This window comes from Apium graveolens, unplaced genomic scaffold, assembly GCF_009905375.1.
Source record: "Apium graveolens cultivar Ventura unplaced genomic scaffold, ASM990537v1 ctg3371, whole genome shotgun sequence".
Taxonomy (NCBI): Eukaryota; Viridiplantae; Streptophyta; class Magnoliopsida; order Apiales; family Apiaceae; genus Apium; species Apium graveolens.
The window spans coordinates 130,337-151,207 of NW_027418071.1; the positions used below are offsets into that span (position 1 = coordinate 130,337).

General features: G+C 34.5%; 1 protein-coding gene across 1 annotated transcript; it reads left to right on the top strand.

The window, feature by feature from the left end:
• Positions 1-638: 638 nt before the first annotated feature.
• LOC141701120 (uncharacterized) lies at positions 639-13,513 on the top strand. Its single transcript, XM_074504760.1, has 19 exons — positions 639-864; positions 2,064-2,195; positions 2,650-2,721; positions 3,545-3,615; positions 3,734-3,833; positions 3,916-4,014; positions 5,081-5,207; positions 5,966-6,099; positions 6,184-6,243; positions 6,551-6,786; positions 7,919-8,348; positions 8,757-9,080; positions 9,224-9,820; positions 9,928-10,101; positions 10,819-11,049; positions 11,134-11,417; positions 11,924-12,175; positions 12,505-12,627; positions 13,055-13,513. The coding sequence occupies exons 1-19, from the start codon at positions 715-717 to the stop codon at positions 13,182-13,184; spliced, it is 3,726 nt and encodes a 1,241-aa protein (XP_074360861.1). The 5' UTR covers positions 639-714; the 3' UTR covers positions 13,185-13,513.
• The last annotated feature ends 7,358 nt before the right edge of the window (positions 13,514-20,871 follow it).

Here is a 20,871-nt window from a genome sequence, read left to right on the forward strand (position 1 = left end):
AAACATATTCTTAACTCAAAAGCAAAATTCAATTATACCATTGCAATTCTCATGTACTATAAAGAGTAGAAACGTTCGTTAAGAAAATTAGGTAGAGCCTAAGGTTATTTATTAGTTGGTTGTTTCATTAATTCATCCTAACAACCAACTCTAATATAAACTAGAAACTAATTGTGGTATGCTAATATTAAGCATGTTTGAAGAAAAAGCATATGCTTACAAAGAGGATGAACTAAGGCACACGGTTTTCATGTGTTGCTGGCATTGTCAGGTTCCCCAGCCACTGAGGCTATAACTATAAATCCCCCTCATCTCATTCTTTACCTTACTGTCTAGTGTCATTTCACAATCCACACTTACGGATAGACTTCACATTCAAAACGCAGCATACACCTTAGTGTATAATTTATACATACTTGTAGATATCGAAAGCAAATAGCAAAGAAACAAACGAAAACTTCATGAACTTGACTAGAGTATATCCGGAATTTCCTCCACCTTTTCAATAAAACCTTCCCTTTCTTCTGAATATCATTCAATTTATATATCTCATCTTCAATTTCATCTCTAAACAAAATTCCCGTCTCCTTTGGTAGTGGCTGGTTCTCGAAAACCGGCATTGCCATCGGTTAATTCTTCTCTACCTGCAATTACATATACACAAACAGTTACCATACAAATTCAGATAAACTTATACAACTGTAGAGTTTGGAGATGTCGATACCGGAGGCTACAGAGCTGGTAATAAAGCAAAGACATGGATCAGTGCTGGGAAAGAAAGCAATTCTTAAGAGTGACCATTTCCCGGGGTGTCATAACAAACGCTTATCTCCTCATATTGATGGTGCCCCCAATTTTCGTCAGGTACTATTATCTCCATGTATATTAATTACTTTAAGTTGTTTATGTGTGGAACCTGTTTTTGTGTTTTTGTGCTTAGTAATTTTTTAATCTTAATTATAATAATTCTCTATTTGTTTGCTTCAGTTATTAACTTACTCGAATGTGCACATTAATTTATCTATTTTAATGAAACGATGTGCACATGAAAATTAACTTAATAGTTTTGTTACCTAATTAGTTCTTAACCTTCTACTCAATTTTCGGAAATATTTATCTATGTTAAAAGTATATTATTATGTGTAAATTATACCTCTCGTAGTTCTTAATAACATAACATAGAAATAATTATATTGAACTTTCCTTTTCAAATGCAATCATAAAATTAAACTAAGCTGTTCGAAAAAATCTCCTACCATCTTCTGAATTTAAGTCATTTTTTAACTTAACATCACTTTATAAGTATTTTTTTTTCTGAAATCAATTAATAACTTATTATAAAAAACAGGTTTCTTTCAATTTCAAGTCAAAAACTGACTTGAAGTTTAGACAAACACTCTATTTTAAAACATTATGATCATCATTTTTTTAGATTATTTAAATGTCAAAAATTATGATCATCATTAGTATATATGAATTGATAATTGATAATTTCGTATAACAACTACGTGTGTGTCTAATGATTTTCTATCATTTTATATGTAGTTGTAGTGGTGTTAAGTTGATAAATTCATGGCACCTTTTAAATTTACCTATAGTTTTCATACTCATCTTTCTAGCATTAACCATTTGAAATCCAGTTTTTAGCCATGGTTCAATGGGAGTATAGAACCCACATTTGGTCTAATACATACTTTATATCTACTATATACTAGTAGGTCCATGCATTAAAAGCTTCTGAATCTGAATATTTTCAGATGAATAGGATCCTTTAAAAATAGAAAAGAAGAATAGAGTTCTTCAATGTTTTGAGTTTCTTTACAGTAATGAGCCATAATGCAATTCTGGTAGATACTGGACCAGGTCAATTAACACCCATAAGAGAGCTCGTAGTTTGTTTCATTAGGATTTAGGTCTATTTATTTTAATGATATCTGTATAATACATTTCGAATTAAGAGGCATCTGATGGTTTATAGGCTTACATATTGCAGTCCTCTGTTTATGACTGATTCACTTTGCTTTTTTGCTGCTGCTGTTGTTGTCGTCCTTGACTATTCATAGGCTGAGTCATTGCATGTTTATGGTGTTGCAATTCCTACCACTGATGGAATCCGAAATCTTCTTGACCATATTGGGGCTCATGCGGATGGGAAGAAAACACAAGTTCTCTGGATAAATCTTCGCGAGGAACCGGTATAGTCCATTACTTGTTTATGAAGATAATACCAAAAAGTACATGCTAGTCATATTTACAGAGTCTTTTTCTATTTTATTATTTGCAAATTCTAATCAGGACTTCAGATTTTCTGTTGCAAAAGTAAAACATATATGGTAATATGCAGTGCAAAAGTTGACAATTTTTCATTTCCGTGAAGTTGTATGATGCTATTAACTATGAAAGCACATGCTAACATTCCCTCGTAATGTTATGCTGACTTTAACGAAACACAAGTCACGTGCCCTTAAATTAATATGCTTCCAAATTGGACTTCATCACAAGATTTGCACATATGGTAAAAGTTGACCTTTGTTCTACACGTCTCTGTTTTATGTCACCAAGCAACTACATGACAATATAAAGTCCTGCTTTATCGTTCTTGTGCTATGACAATATAAGATTTTACTTGAATTTTTCTCTTCTTGACAGGTGGTATATATTAATGGTCGCCCATTTGTATTACGTGATGTGGAAAGGCCCTTCTCCAATCTAGAATATACGGTGTGTACTTTAATTTAAACTCCTACTTCTGGTGGTAAATCTTAATGTGATGCTAATAGTTATTGCATGAATCATCGGATGATTCTTCCAAAATCTGGATGCATCTGTAGTTTTGTACCTTAAATTGAGTTTATTTTGTCCTATGTCATTCAGTGCTAGTCATTTGAAAGGTTTTCCTGTCTATAATATTATGATACGAGTATCCTGGATTTGCTTTAGCAAGTATTGGATATCATAGTTTTTTAGGAAGTATTCCGGCATCCAATTTTTTGTGCATTTGTTATTCTTCACTAACATATCAATAATCCGGGTGGAGAAGGAACGATAATTGTTAGATACCTAATGTAGTTACATTTGGAAATATACGATTTATGACCTAATTATCTCTATGATGTTTGGCATATAACGTTAGGATAGAGTTCGAGTTATAAAAGACAAATGTTTAGCGCTTCTTTAGTTATTAGGGATTGGTTTCAGTGTTAGTTAATATTCTTCCTAGCAGTGCATTCCTTATGACTGTTACCGAACCGATGCTTCATATTTTGGGCATTTTTAGAAATTCTTCTTCTTTCTCTTATCTGATCTTTCAATTTTCATCCATACTGGTCAGCATCATTTAATATATAGGCTAATAACTTGGCATTTTAGTCATCCATTTTTTGTGCTACTAGGGGTTCTGTTGGAAGTTATATTTACATATAAATTTTAATGTATCTCTCTATCTTGCATGCCTCAACATAAGGGATCACATTTCGATATTTAAAGAATCTGGTTAATGTAAATGCTAGCCTTTTTAACTTGATTTAAATTTCATATTTGGTAGGGTATTAACAGGTTTAGGGTTGAACAAATGGAGGATCGGCTGAGGGAAGATATCCTGCATGAAGCATCAAGGTATTTACAGATTATCTTTTTTTTGTTTCTTTGTTTCACTGAGTTGTCCAAATTTGTTAATTGCTTCTCTTGACAGTTTATTTTTTTGGTCTTCAATTTATCCAATGTAAATAAATAGATATGGAAACAAGATCCTTGTAACGGATGAGCTACCAGATGGTCAAATGGTAGATCAGTGGGAGCCAGTGACACAAGAATCTGTGAGCACGCCGTTGGAGGTATAATCTTACTTTTTAACTCTGAAAATAAGGGATTATTATTACAGTTCATAGATAACCAATAGTAATTCCCCTGGTGTAGGTCTACTTGGATCTTCAGAACAGAAGCTATTTAGTAGATTATGACCGTGTTCCTATAACAGATGAAAAATCGCCGAAGGAGCAAGACTTTGATATTCTGGTGAGTTCCTTCTTTTTTCTTGAGATTATATGCTACTAAATTGAAATTCTAGTTTCTCTTGTCCAAACTCTTATTCCATCTATTTATTTGAGAGGTGAAATATAGTGTACAATGACAATGTGGTAAATTAAAATATGGATGGGTGATATTGATACTATCCTAGGAGTACAGCAGTAAATGAGTTGTTTTGCCATTTAATTCAGTGGCTGCAATCATGCACTTTGAATGATCACTTAGTAAAAGAAGGACACGATTTTTGGCTGATGGGATCCATTGTTTTTTTAGAACTTTTACAAATATGGTTAACATCCTCAGTGGGTGATGTTAGGACTTGACTGTGACCAAACAAGCAAAGTAATCTTTATATTGGTCATAGAACTTTTATTATGACAGAGCATTTAATAGAAAGAGAATGCAAAGGTGGAATGAAATTCAAATAGATGGCATGGTACTGTATTTGCACCGTACCTATTACTGTACTAATAAATATGGAAACATGTGTAATGATACATTAATATCTTTGCTGTCAAATTAAGCTTGATCATTACCAACAATACTCAAGTTGGTGCAATGACTTCATTCATTATCTAAAACTTCAAGCTACTATACTAAGATTATCTTTGATCTTTTCCTGCGTTTACATGAGTAACACATTTATACTGATAAAAAACTGAATATATTGAAGTCCATCATAAATGCTTTTGGTTCTGTCATAAGCTGATAATAGTTCATATGTAAAATTGAAGGCATTTATTTTGAGAACTACATTTGCTTCAAAAAGAATGCCAGAGTATCACAAATGATGAAAACCTGGCCAGTTGTAGGGCAAAAGGTAAGATAATTTAAAGAGACTAAAGTAATGTGCATATTATGTACATTACATGCACATTGTTTATTTAGGCATTTTAACTTGTTTTTTTTGTAAGTAACGATATACTTGTAATTACTGTCATGATGCAATTTTGAGATATATTTTTGAAATGAGTTCCAAATATTTCAAAAGACATCTCAGATATGTCACCTAATTCCAACCCTTTTTTTAATTTTTCTGACATTGTAATTCCAGGTCCAGAGAATTTTACAAGCTGATATAGAGACACAAATAATTTTTAATTGCCAAATGGGGCGTGGACGAACCACAACTGGGATGGTGATAGCTACGTTGATCTATCTTAATCGGATAGGATCTTCTGGTAAATACTTTCTTCCTTATTCTATTCTGTTCGACTACATGTTCTTAAATATCAGTTTAGGCGCTTTCTTTGTTTTTAATCATACACACTCAGGGTTGGTTGTTTAGTAGTTAAAGATTATTCTGGAATGTCTCACAGTCAAATATGACCTGATTCTTAGGATTTTGTGTTAATGTTTTGTATATCGGAATAGATCTTCTCCCAAACTATTACATCTTTGTAGAAAAAGTATTATTAAAATCCTCAGCGGTGGAATATACATATAACATTTTCTAGTGGTCCTAGCCTTTTAGAATTTAGTCCCTGTAGCATTTAGCATCCCATTTGCAGAATATCTTGAAACATGGTTTCTGTTAAAACAACTGGAATAAGTCAGGCCGAGCATTAGGTAACGAATCAAGATTTATCGATTAGCTATCATGATTTTTTGTTGAAAACTTATCATGCTAGCCCTACTTGGATAAAGATAGATAATCTTCTAAAATGATGGAAAATTCCCCCCCATGATAGATTATAATGACCAACATATATCCCATTATGTCACTCCTGTAATCAATTAAAATATTTGATGTCTATTAAGCACTAAGATTGCTGGTGTCCGACTTTTCGTAGTAATCTTCGTATTTAACTCTTGAATCATGTCTATTACGTTATGTACTAATAGTATGTATTAGTATTACCCACATTGTGTGCTATAAGATCTACAATTCCAACTAAAAATTAGCTACTCTTTAAACCCTGTAAATTACTTTTTATAGGTATTCAAAGGACAATTTCACTTGGAACAATTTCTGACTGTGCCTCTAGTGTTGCTGACAAGATGCCGAACTCAGAGGAGGCTGTATCTAGAGGAGAATATACAGTAATTAGAAGTTTAATACGGGTTTTGGAGGTACTTTGAATGAGTTCACCTTTAATTCTTAGTCCGGAATATATAAATCAATTATAATATCTTTATATTGGTTTGTGGTTTCAGGGTGGTGTTGAAGGAAAGAGGCTAGTGGACAAAGTCATTGACAAATGCTCCTCTATGCAGGTATTTGTTTCTTCAATTTCTTATCTACCCAGATATACTAGAGGTCTTATGCGGTTCTCATGAAAATTGCCCTTTATTACTCTGTTGGAGCTCAATTTCTAAGAAAGGTGGCTGGTGCTACTATTTCTTATTCCCAGTTGTCACATGTGAACCTTTTCTTTTAGAAGAGAGATTTTAAATCAACTGGTACTAATTGAGTTCTGCAGTATTATATATCATGTATTATAAATTCTGATTTTCCAAAGTGAAAAAAAAAACATGATAATAATATCACCATTAAAAATTGTTGTCTGAAACTGCCTTACAGAACTTGCGTGAAGCTATCTCTACATACCGCAACAGTGTTTTGCGTCAATCAGATGAGATGAAGAGGGCGGCGCTGCTGTCCTTTTTTGTGGAGTACTTGGAAAGATATTATTACCTTATATGCTTTTCTGTATATCTCTATACAGAGAGAGTAGTGCTTAATTCTGGATCCTCCAGTCGCTGCAGTTTTTACGAATGGATGCAATCGAGGCCAGAACTATATACTATTATACAAAGGTAAGCAACAAGTCTATATATTTTATCGGACATGTTATAACAATATCCCATCCTGAACCGAGCCGGCTTGATACTGTAGCAATATATGTGCACATATTTGTATAAGATACTGTTATTTTAGTATTTAATTGATAAATCATATTGTATATAACTAAAACCGGAATTTGAAGGTCTAATAACATATCCTTGTTAAAAAAGTTGGAACAGTCTTCCTTCTAATGTTCCAATTTAGGTTGCTCTTTGTGAATGCTTAAATTCATGTTTATAATATACTGCTACGGCCAAGTAAAATACGTATACCCTTTCGCTTTGTAATTATTTTGAAAAGCTTGCAGCTTAAATCAATGTTTTTTTCTAACTTTCTGTCCATCTGTTCTGTAGTACTAAAATATATAGGAAGGAACACAAATTAAGAATATATTAAATTCTTTGTCAAAGTGGCATACCGAGTCCGTGCATCCGCGTCCAATTCTGGATCCTTATCCCAAAATTCCAGTATTCTCAATTGTTCATGGCTTCATCATAGCATCTTCAAAAGTGTAAGGCCAAGTCGTTGGTCGATTTTGGAATTTCCGATATGTACTTCAAGGAACACAAAGGAGCCCTGCTGTCTCCCTGAAACTAACAAAACACCATATATCCAAGGGAGTATACAGAAACTGCACCTTAATTTTGTACCTTGTTAATGGGCCTGGTCAATTAAAATTTTCACCTTTATGTTACTTATCTTGCACGACATCCAGTGTGCCAAAACATTTTGCTGATATTAACCGGGACATAACCATCTGTCAGAGCAAACTGAAAGCATTTGCTCCATTTAGACACCAGGATAACCTATATTTTTAATGCATCCATACATGACATTGCGCAGGATCAAACAATTTTAATACAGAATTTAGTCATATAAGTAGGCATGTATATGCATGGTGTACAGTTGTGAAGGATGTCTGAATAGTTCACACATCATGGACTACTAGATTTAAATATTAAAATAAGTTTTTGTGCTCAACTATAATATTTTAATCTACATGTTCGCCTTATATCTGATTTATGTGCCTGCAGTTGACGTTCTGTACATTATTGTTTTAAGCATGTACTAACATCTTATCACTTACTGTTCCCTATTTTGCAGATTGCTAAGGAGAGACCCAATGGGCGCACTTGGTTATGCAAGAGCAAAACCATCTCTTTTGAAAATTCCAGAATCTGCTGAAATTCGTCCTTCTGATATGGAAACTATTGCATGCTTAAGGAAAGGGGAGGTTCTAGGACGTCAAACGGTCCTTAAAAGTGATCATTGTCCAGGTTGTCAGCATCCTTCTTTACCAGAAAGAGTAGAGGGTGCCCCTAACTTTAGAGAAATTCCTGGTTTTCCAGTTTATGGTGTTGCAAATCCAACTGTTGATGGCATTCTATCTGTTATCAGTAGAATCGGTAGCTCTAAAGGTGGCCGCCCAGTTTTCTGGCATAATATGAGGGAAGAACCTGTGATCTACATTAATGGGAAACCGTTTGTTCTCCGTGAGGTTGAAAGACCATACAAAAACATGCTTGAGTACCGGGTATGCATTTCATATTTTACGAAATTATAACTTATGAAACTTTGAGTAGTGAGTACATAAATATTATGCTTGAACAGCAGTTATAATCTTTCAGTTAGGAATGGTGGAACTAGAATTTATGTTAGCAGTTGAATGTAATTTGAATCTTTCTTTAGTTATTGTTTGATATATATATCAGAAATACTTGTACCAAAATTTCAATAGAAAAGAAGTGTTTCTTTAGTTTTTTTTATGAAAATTTGGTGGTTGAAAACATATCACAGATTCTTGAAGTTTGTATTTTGCTATTCATCCAGATTTTTTAAGCGCTCATATGCCATATTGGCTTCTTTGTTAATTATTGTTTCATTTTCTTCTTCTTATTCGTACACAGTTTCTGTTAGCTGATAGCAGAATATCTACTTACAGGGAATCGATCGTGAAAGAGTAGAAGGAATGGAAGCTCGATTAAAGGATGATATCCTGAGAGAAGCTAAACTCTATGATGGTGCCATAATGGTCATACATGAAAACGATGACGGGAAAATATTTGTTGGATGGGAACATGTGAGCCCTGAAGTGGTTAAGACCCCACTTGAGGTCTTCCAAGGCTTGCAGGCTGATGGTTTTCCGGTCAAATATGCTAGAGTGCCTATCACTGATGGTAAAGCTCCAAGGAGCTCTGATTTTGACACACTGGCTATGAATATAGCATCTGCTTGCAAAAACACAGCGTTTGTCTTTAATTGTCAGGTGAAACTTCAACTGGGCTACTTGCACAAAATATTTACTATCAAATTAGGCTTAAATGTCAATCCGAACATATTACATAGAAAGTCCATGTAATGAATGCTACATTTTACGTTATTCCCCTGATGCTACTTAAGTATCTACAGATGGGCTGTGGAAGGACAACCACTGGAACTGTTATTGCTTGCCTTCTGAAGCTTCGTATAGATTATGGGAGACCTATCAGAATGCCGCCGGATGATTTTTCCTTCAAAGAGGCAGACGGTGATTTATCAAGTGGTGAAGAAGCTGGAGACCATTTTCACGAGTCTCTCTCTACTCCTGTGAAAGGATGGCCTGAAAAAGAAGCAAGTCATACTTTTGGAATAAATGACATCTTACTGTTGTGGAAGATAACAACTTTGTTCGAAAATGGAGTTGAATGCCGGGAGGCCTTGGATGCTATTATTGATAGATGTTCGGCTCTGCAGAACATACGTCAAGCGGTTCTGCAATACAGAAAGATATTTAATCAACAGCAGAATGAGCCAAGGGAAAGGAGAGTAGCCCTAAACCGTGGTGCAGAGTACCTTGAACGTTACTTTCGACTGATTGCTTTTGCCGCATATCTTGGCAGTGAAGCATTTGACGGGTCTTACGAAAAAGCCAAAATTTCATTTAAGAACTGGTTTCATCGGAGACCTGATGTTCAAGCAATGAAATGGTCAATTAGATTGCGTCCTGGACGATTTTTTACAGTCCCCGTACGTCTCTCTTACTTTTCTTTCAGCAACTAATTTTATAAGGATTAGAGGCAGTCATTTCACTCAATTTTCTTCTTTACTGGATAAGTAATTTGTTCCAATTTCAGGAAAAGCTAAGAACACCCCATGAATTTCAGCACGGTGATGCAGTTATGGAAGCCACTGTAAAGGATCGTTGTGGTTCTGTTTTAGGGAAAGGGTCTATACTTAAGATGTACTTTTTTCCTGGTCAAAGAACTTCCAGCTATATACAAATTCATGGTGCTCCTCATGTCTACAAGGTAAGAAAAAATGTTACATATTGCCAAAAGAGTCCAATTAATTTCTTTTTCACTATCTGCCTATGACGGTCTAATTACTGAGTAGGTATGCTTTTGCAAGTTTTAAAAGGCCCTTTGGGAGATAAGTTATTTTTTTTGTTACTCATCTTGTTTTGAGAGACGAAAAGCAGTCCATTAATTTTCTGTCATTAAACAGATACCTAAATTAATAGCTAGTCAGTGCATATGCAATGAAAATCAAGAGACAAGCTTTTGACTTTCTTTCACCGTAGTCCTTAAGTATAGATACCTCAATCCCACATTATACTGTATTGCTTTAGTTACTCAGTACAAGGCTCGAATTTATACTACCGGTGGCTTGTAGTGCCACTGCTAGCCTTCAAGTAGTTTATCCGAGATTGAGGGTTCGAGCCTCGATAGAAGCATTGTGTGCATGAGTGTAAGAATTCCTGCATTTGACTACATCAAATATAATCGAGTCTAGAGAGGACTAAATAAAATTTACTCATAAATGCAAACATATTAGAGTCACACTATTTATCTGATCATAATTTGTAAGATATACTTAGTAATTGGCTTTGTGCCATTATATAAACAAACGAATATTATGTGTTATAATGAAGTAAATAGTTCTCAATATGCTTTAGATAATATATACCATGATATTCGATACCTTTAGCTATACGTCAGTGTGTGAAATCTTTCCATTTCTTTCAGGTAGATGGGTATCCGCTGTATAGCATGGCAACTCCAACAATTGCTGGTGCAAAGGAGACGTTGGCTTACTTGGGTGCCAATCCCACTGTGAAAAGAAGTATTGTAGAGAGAGTAATCATAACAGATTTGAGAGAAGAAGCTGTTGTTTACATCAATGGCACACCTTTTGTCCTCAGAGAACTCAATAAACCGGTTGATACCTTAAAGCATGTGGGAATCACCGGTCCAGCGGTCTGTCCTCATTATATCCAAGTATCCCTTTATCACTCTTTCATGTTGGACCAGTAGTTTAAAAAATTTATATTCAAATTGTAGGTGGAGCATATGGAGGCCAGATTGAAAGAGGACATAATATCCGAGGTCAGACAATCTGGCGGGCGTATGCTTTTACACCGGGAAGAATTTAATCCGGCACTAAATCAAGTTAGCATCATAGGATATTGGGAAAATATCTTTGTTGATGATGTGAAGACACCCAGCGAGGTGTATGCTTCTCTAGAAAAGGATGGGTTTAACATAGCATATAGAAGAATCCCATTAACAAGAGAAAGAGAAGCTCTAACATCTGACATTGACGCAGTGCAGTACTGCATGGATCAGTAAGTATATCGCTAATATTCCATATCGTAGAAAACTATTATTAAATTATCTGTAAACTCTCTACAAAAGGGGTAGCTATAATCTCATGGAACACATGATCATAATAACAAGCATGATTTTTTTTTCTGTTTTAGATTAGATGCATCTGATAATTAGTTCATAATGACTTGTGGATTGATGTAAAGATCTAATGATCGAAATACAAATGTTGTAGAATTTTCATTATAATTTAGAATGTTCAGAAGCAGAAGTCTAAAGTGAAGATCAATGTGTTTTCTGGGTTGATTATGGAAGTTATGTGTACTTTCATTTTGCACTTATGTGGGATACATAAGCCACTAACAACCTCCATATTTTGTACCTCCTAATTTTTTAAATTACTTATGTGAAGGACATGTGAACAATCGATGATATGTAGAAGTATATATTATATTTCCTTTATCACCATCTGTCTTAAAGAGGGAATCATTCTAAAACCTCAATTTTAAAACTACCCTTTTTGCAGCTCTGCAGGTTCATATCTTTTCGTATCACACACAGGCTTTGGTGGGGTTGCCTACGCAATGGCCATTATGTGCATCAGGCTAGAAGCGGAGGGCAAGGTAGGATCGGATATCCCCAGATTGCCTGTGGGACCTTCACATCTTATAACTGAGGATGCGCACAGAACTGGCGATTATCGTGACATATTAAGTGTCATTAGAGTTCTGATTCGTGGTCCGGAAAGCAAAACAGACGTCGATGCTGTAATTGAGAGGTATGTAATTTAATCTGGATGAATATTGAGCTAACCTTTTTATTAATTGCAAAAAATAAGACGCCTTAATAGATTTTGATTGTAAGTGAATAATGTGATTCGGGGATACTAATTACTAGATATGTCCTTTTTAGCCTTTGTATTGTCTGTTTAAGTGTGTCTACAGAATGTAATTAAACGAAAAATGTTATATTGATGCTAAGTTAGTAGTAGAGCTTGCTAACCATGCTGAAACCTAAACTTGTGTCAAAATAAGGGACCTCTTTTTTTTTTTGCTTCTATTCTTCTAGATGGGTTCCCTGAATTTGTTCCACTTTATATATATATAGGTGTGCAGGTGCTGGACATCTGCGTGATGATATTCTTTTTTATTGTAATGAACTTGCGAAGTTGCCAGTCGGTGATGATGAACACCAAGCTTACCTATTGGACGTGGGTGTTAAAGCGCTTAGGTTAGATTTGTTTTCGGGTTTTTGCAATTTTTTTATAAATGTCTAACAAATCCATTGTGTTAATAATGAATATTACATCATATTCCTCTGATTATTATACAATTATGTACCCATTACATACCAATTATATCTGCATTGTGTTTTCTGACTAATTAAAAGTGAAGTGGTGAAATGGCAAAGGTTTCTACCAATAAATAGATCAAACTTCACCTCCTAGTCTAGTTCTCATTTGTTCAGGAAAAAACTTGCATGTCATACATATGCATTATGCTGTGCATGCCCTAGGTGCATGCAAGATTCTAAAATTGACTGTTTTTGCACGCACGATGAAAGAATCGAATATATGCCTTGTTTATTTTGGTGTAAGCTGCAGCAAGAGACTAGTCAATTATTCTAATTTGTTCTGTTTCCTCGTTTTTGCATGCAGGCGCTACTTTTACCTCATCACATACAGATCCTACCTCTACTGCACCTCAGCTTCGGAGACCAGCTTCAGCGCATGGATGGATGCAAGGCCAGAGCTCGGGCATCTGTGTAGTAACCTTAAACTTGTGTAGACATGTATTGGTGAATGTGACATGTACAGTTTCATAGGATTCACTTCCCTTTGCTTGAGGAAAGCAGAGCCAAAGCTGACCTCTAGTAGGGAAGTGTTAGTCTAGCTTGCTAGTGTACAAATGCAAAGGTTGCCTTGATAGATACTAAACTTTAGTGTTGCTAGTTGTAATGATATGTGTGTGTATATAATATACACATGAAAATGCTGCTTAAAAGATGAGAAATGCATAGTGAATGAGATTAGTGATGTCAATATAATCTTGATAGATGCAGGGGTTAATGACAAATTGTATAACCAAATATTGTCAAAGTGGGGATGACTTGTCTATTTTATTGGATAGATTTTTGTTCAAATTTTGGACATAATATCATGGTCAAATATTGCCCGAGTCCGGTTTATAGCATACTAAAGAACAAACCATATTGAGCTATTTTTTTGTATGTGAGAATTATGGTCTGACGTAAATGCATGAAATTCATATTTTTATGTATTAGCACGGTTATTCTAATAAGTTATATTAATATAATATGTTACATAAATGGCTTGTTCTGAACTATCTATTACAGTAAAATATATTATAAAAATCGCTCGTTTTCCTCTATTAGTATGAATTTAACCTCCTTTTGGGATATTCGTTAACTGGATAAATCATGTGATACTTGTCCTTTATAATTTAAAATTACTTGCGAGTCATGTTACTTGCTGGGTAATGTTACAGAATTCAACAGTGAATAACTTGGTCAAAAAAATTGCAACAAATACAATCTCGTAACTAATTTGTATTTTCATAATTTCACTTAACCAATATCTATATTATCTTAAAGGCTACTAATGCCCATTTAAAATTTACCCACTAAATTTACCCATGAATTTACCCATGACCCACTATCCATTACCCATTTAATTTTTTTACACATAAAACATTATATTATACACATATACATGGATCTTTTAAGATTTAAATATTTTATAACACATATACAAACTAACCTATTATACAGCTAGACCCCCCTAATTGTAACAACTGATTAGTACGTTCAAATTTTTTTGAATTTTTTTCTCTCTCAAACTGGTGCTAAATGTAGTAACTGATTAATAGGTTTCCTCTGCTGTTCTTCTCAATCGAACGATTTTGTTCCGCCGATCTCCTGTCAAGCATGGATTCACGGTCCCTGGAAGGCTCAGGCTCTGCAAGGACATCACTTTTAGGTTTGATTTTATCATGAATAACTGTTAACTATCATGCACGTTAAGTGTTATATGATTTTGAATGATTTTATGTTTTTGTCCGTAGGGTTGAAACGTTTGATTCGTAGCCAAGATTCATCAGATCAGGGCTCAAATCAATCTTCTCTGTTGCAGGCTATCCCAAGTTTTCCTGTTTCTGAGTCGAATGGTGAATATCATTCTTCCTCTTACATTTTGTATGTAGATTGTAATCTAATTCATGTTCTTATATTCGTCTCATTGAATCAGTTGTGAAGCGTAGAAACGTATGTGTTGAAAAAGAAAATCAGAGTCCCAATGTTACAGTCTCGAATACACAGTCACCAGGTTCTGCATTATCATCTGGTATGTTTTCCATTATATTTGTTTATTATCTGTTACATTAGTGAACGTTGGGAACTCATGATTCATATGCATTTTGTAGTTGGATTTAGGTCTCCTTTACAGCCATTATTCAATAGTAATACAAATGTATTGCGAGATTCCAGTCCACACAATCCATCTAATTTTGTTGCTGATGTTTCGTCTAATAGAGCCACCCGGACTTCCTTCACAGGTATTTGGATTTTTTTTACCAATGTAAAGTGCATAAGTGGGAATGTTTGTATGACTATTTGTTCTGTTTTTTTTGTGTTGTAGATTTGAAACATATGAGCAGAAGTGTGGGTTTGAGACCTCTTGGTGGATCAAATAGCATGCCTGTCAGTGTACAAATTTCACCTATTTCGGGGATTACAGTTGAAGAGAATAACACTCCAATTGCTAGGTGCATAGATCAACCTGCTACACTCTCAGATATTACCAATTTACCGTGTACGTTATATTATAACTTTATACTGAAATAAAGATTTTTGTATGCTCTGTTGCGTTTACTAAATTGCTAACATTATATTATGTTGTTTGTTACAGCTGTGAAACGTAGAGTTCGTGGTCGCAATATTGAGAATATTTTAGCTATTAATAACAGTGTTTCAACGAATAATTAAGAAAAAAAATTACGCCTTCAGAAGAATCATGTGTGTTACCTATTAATCAGTTTATGAAATTTTTAATTTATAAAATTTGTAATACTTTATGTTTTATTTGCTATTACGACCAACAAGAATCCATTGTTATTTCTTGCTACAGCTAAGAAATGTAGATTACGTGGTCCTAATGTTGATAATAGGAAGACAATACCACAGAGTAAGTTTTGTGTGATGGACATTAATACATGATTATGCATGTTCATTTATAAGATTTCATGTTTTTATTGTTGTGAAAACAATTAAAAATCCATTTGTGTATTTTGTTGCAGTTAAGAAATGCAGGGTACGTGGCCCTAATATTGAGAAGATTTATACAGATCCCATGTGTACGTTTTGTTATTACATGTTTCCTGATATGCAAATTTATAAAAAAAATTACCTTGCTGGGATTGATCCCATTATTACCATTCACTGATTTGTATGCTGAAGTATTTGTTCACTTTTCAGCAGTGATAGGAAAAAGACCTGGTACATCCTCTATGAATAATGGTGACACATTGTCAAAGTCTAATAAAATATTTGAACATGGACGAATGAGTCAACCTCCGACGTCTCCTTTACGGTCAAGTTTTCATAATCCCCATGAACTAAAGTCAAGAAAGAGTAAAGGAAAGGATAAAGAACAAGCATCTCCAGAAAAGAGGAATTTGATATCAGATTTTGACAATGTGGTTGAATTTGTGGATTCAGAGTCAAGTGATTCAGATGTTGGAATTGATGATATGTATCATGATGACATGGAAGAGGTAATATTGCATCAGAATTTGTGGCGTGGATATATGGATCTTGGTCCTCCATCAAAGTTGTGCAATAAATGTGGTGCTACTATGTGGAACGAAGAGCGTAATAATAAATCATGTCCACGTAAAGAGCCCACATTTTATGTCTTGTCGTAATGGTCAGATACATTTGCCAAAAGAAAGGCCGCCACCAGAACCACTAGCTTCTTTGTTACTTGGTGGTGAGAAATCGGGGCATTTTAAACAGTACATAAGAGTGTACAACTGCATGTTCTGTTAGGTCACACACACTGTAGAGGGGGTGAATACAGTGTATAGTACACTCAAATCGAACTTTAAGAACTTAAGTAACAGAAAACAAACTTTATTGAAACAATAAACTCTGTTACAGTATGAAACTGTTACCTCTCAGTGATGAACAAATATCACGAGAGCTGCTAGGGTTACAATGAATAATCTTTTCTAATAATGATAACACTTATAGTGTAAACCCTATATCTGTGTTTATAGACTACACAGTTACAAGATAATCGCTAATTGATATGGAATATAATTCTGCTTCCTAAAATATATCAATCAGATATCTTTTCTTCCAAGTATTCCATTCTGCACGGAATTCCTTCTTCATACATATCTCTTCTTATGTTTATCTCAATCTTCTTTCCTTTAATCAGCTACTGTCCTTATCTGATTATCCTTCAGCACTTAAGTTATGATATCTATCTTCTGATGATTATCTCCTAATAACATACGTACTGATATCCTTAAGTCCTGACTTCCAGTATAAGTACTGATCAACAGTTAAGTACTGATTTATCCTGTTCAGTAAGATCTGAAAGCTAAACATAAAACATATCAGCCATGACATTATCAAATATATCTAACAATCTCCCCAAACTTGTAAATTAACATAATATACAAGTTTAACAGATATTTGATGATGTCAAAAACATTAAGTACAAATACATGAGAATTAGACTAGATAACTACAACTTACAGTCCTTAAAGTTTTTACCAATTTCAACTTCTGATAACAACTTCAGTCTGTATAAATATCAGAATTTAAGCAGTTGTAGATCTTCGACTTGGCTTCTTCATTATCTGATCTCTCTGATGTCAGGAGTTGTTCTAAGATAGTTTTTCAACAAACATTTCTCAGCATATCTTAGTTCATCAATCATTCTCCTTTTAACATCTTTAAGCTCTGCAGTATCTTCACCAGTTTGAAAGATTGCAGCTCTGAGATCATTGATCTTTGCTTTTCTCAACTCCTGATCTAGTCTTATAACATAAGCTTTGTCAGACTCTAGATTGAATTCAAGTCCCTTAATACCAAGATACGTTCTGATCTGTGCAGTATTAGGCTTCATATCAACAATATCACCATTGTGATCTCTGTACTTTGGAACATATATGCTGTCAGACTTAACAGAATAAAGCCTTTTCTGTCTCTGAATCTGTTCTTTTAAGTAGTTTGCAGCAGTCCCTGTTATTCTGTCATCCACTTGAAGTAAGAAAAGTACATGCTCCAATTCTTCAAAATACTTCAATGAAATGGCATTTTGTCTTATATGATAAACCCTACCATCTGTCATGAAATACAACATGATATATTCTTTCAAGTAGGTATGGTAAACCATCTGTACAGATTCCAGTTGATTCAATCTCTCAGGAGTTGCTCCAATACCTGGTTCACTCAAGGAAGTTGGATCATTGGTAGTGTTGTGTACTCTTCTTTCATCAGCACTTCCCAATCCAGTTTTATCTCTAGCTTCCTTTCCAGTAACTACTCTTGCTTCAAAACCACTTGCAGTAGTCTTCAAAGATTGAGTTTGTTTTGCTTTAGTGAATCCTGGTAGGAGTGTCTTTGATCTATTTTCTGATATCAAGTTAACTTGAGCTCTGTCAGAGGTTACTTGCTTCTTCTGAATATCAGAACTTACAATTTCTTGACTTTGAACAACTTGAGCCATGTCAGAGGTTGTTTTAAGAACTTTTCTTGAAGTCAGAGCAAGATCATCTTTTTCATCAGCAATTTCTTCTTCCTCAGGAGGTACGTAAGCCTTGATAGGTTCACCAACCTTTTCTTTACCCTTGGATCTTGGATATATCTGTGGTTGTGATCTAGCCAATGTTGCTTCAGTATGTGTCCTTTCTTTGATCACAATGCCTTTAAGTTTTGGAAGTGACTTTTTACCAGAAGCTTCAGATTTAGATGTGACTTTCTCTTATTTAAGTCTGGCTTCTTCTTCCTTTAAACTTTCCAAGTCCATTCCTGGATTTCCTTGAAGAAATAACTGTCTTGACATTTCTTCATCAAGATCTAGAAGTTCATCAGAACTTATCCTTTTACCAGCAGCAGAACTTATTCTTTTCCCAGTATCAGAACTTGTCCTGTGACTAGCTTGTCTTGATGTAAACCTTCTACCTTGACTATGACCGCTACCCATTCCAGAGTATCCTTGATCATCATTTCCATCATCCTTTCCTTGCAGTGTCTTGTTAGTTTTGCATTTGGACTTAATTACCTTCTCCCCCTTTTTGGCATCAGCAGGTAGTAAAAGAGAGATAAGTAATTCCACTGAGGATTGGATTTCAGTAAGTTGAGATTGCTGAGAAGCTTGATTTGTCAGAATGTCATCAATCTGAGCTTGTTGTTTCTCTTGAGTTTTCTCAATATAAGCAATCCTGTCAATGGTAGGTTGAAAGAACTTTTTCTTATCAATTTTCCAAACTTGTTCTTGTTTGATAAAGTTCTCCTGAATCTTGTGTAGCTCTGCATGAGTAGTTGAATGAAGACCTTGTAGATGTTTAGTACTCAATGCAGTGACTCTAAGCTGGGTTTTAAAATCATCAGAATTTAACATTTCATCAGCTTTAGTCAAGTGCTCAGCAAGATGTAATGCATTTGGAACACATGAAACTGAGTTCCATCCCTTAGTCCACTCCTGACCTGCAGGAGTTTCACTCCAAGGTACTGGTGCATCCCTGATAACAAACTCCTTTACCAGTTCAAACTTAGGAAGAGTCGGTTGAGGAGTATGTCCTGAAGAACCTGCTTCATCAGCATCTACAGTTGGAGCAGCTTTACCAGTATATCCAGCATTTGCAGCATCAGAACTTAAAGAATCAGTATCTTCTGATAAGACAACAGTGTGAGTAGCAATGGAGGCTTCAGCATCCTCTAATTGCTGATCTGATACTAAGTTTGTTGGGTCCCAATGTGTTTGTAGAAGGGGGGGTTGAATACAAACAGCACCGAATAATCGAATTAAATGCGGAATAAAAAAATGTGAAACAAAATTCAAGTTAAATAAAAATATTATTAAACTTGAAAGGTGTTACAACAACTGTATCGATTACAAGGTATTAATCTCAAATCAATTATCACAAATTTAGAATAAATTCGACATGAACTTTTTCTATTTTTGCAATAATTAGAATCAAATGCTAAACGCGATTTGAGATTAAGTTCTAGGGATTTTAATCCGCTAGATTGATATACAAGAACAAGATAAAGATTTCTAGTGGATTAGATTTAACATTACAATCTAGAAATTATGATCTTTGAAATAAGCAGATGAAAATAAAATGTTTTGCTGCGGCTGCTGTCTCTTGTTCTTGAATAATGATTGAGATGATTGAAAGAAAAGTCTTCTGCTTCTTTTTAAATCAGCACAACAATAGAATTGAATTGGCATGACAATCCTATAGCTTGTATGACTTTCGGTAGGACAATTGAATGAACTAGCAAGACAATCTGAATGAACTAGCAAGACAATCAGAATGAACTAGCAAGACAATTACCCTCCTAGAGTAACTTTCGGTATGACAATGGAGAATGGCCTAGCATGACAATCGGTATGACAATCCAGATTGTCATGCTAGTTCATTTCCATTTGTTTTGCTGATTTAAGCCTTGAATTTAATCCAATTAAGCTTCTGAAAATTCCTAAAATTCCTAGAATTAATTCAGAATTAATTAATCAATTAATTCAATTAATAAATAAATTATTCTTCGCAGATATAATTTATTTTCTTAATTAAATTAGATGACTTAATTAATTAATAGAGAATTAATTCTAGTCTTGAGCAGCAACCATTCTTCTGCAAATCTTCTGAAAATCACTGAAAATTATGAATCAATTCCATCACTTCAACGTTAACACTCGATGTACTGTCTGGTTCATGAGTGACTAACTTCCGTGACGTTTCTTCATGTCTTGACTCTGACACTTTGATTTTCTTCAGATTAAATCCTTGTAATTAATGATACTCCGACGAGATCTCTGTCACTTGATTAAATCCACGATCTTGATTTATATCACTGAGGCATGATCAACTTCTTGAACTTCTTCCAGTGAATTACCTCCTCAAGTCTGTAGATGAACATTGTCTCTGAATCCTTTGACAGATATTACTTTGCGAGATCTCTCTGACGGTCGATCCACTATTTACTTATTACATTCTTATTTGAGTTGAGTTGAATCCTCGAATATACAAATAGGTCTATGACATATGACTTACAATCTCCCCCTATTTGTTTGTTAGACAATGACACACAAATACCTAGAGGATAACTCAACTAACAAATAAGAAAAAGATATAAACATACATGCAAAGTAAATAGTAGAAAAGTTCTGGATGAGATTTAACATTTTCCAGATTCCAAGTAGATGTTCCTCTAGAC

Bases quoted from the DNA above. Each gene is read 5' to 3' on its own strand.
- LOC141701120 (XM_074504760.1), top strand. From the start codon at position 715: ATGTCGATACCGGAGGCTACAGAGCTGGTAATAAAGCAAAGACATGGA. The intron at 2,722-3,544 runs GTGTGTACTTTA...CATATTTGGTAG, and splicing joins TCTCCAATCTAGAATATACG to GGTATTAACAGGTTTAGGGT. The intron at 3,834-3,915 runs GTATAATCTTAC...CCCCTGGTGTAG, and splicing joins CTGTGAGCACGCCGTTGGAG to GTCTACTTGGATCTTCAGAA.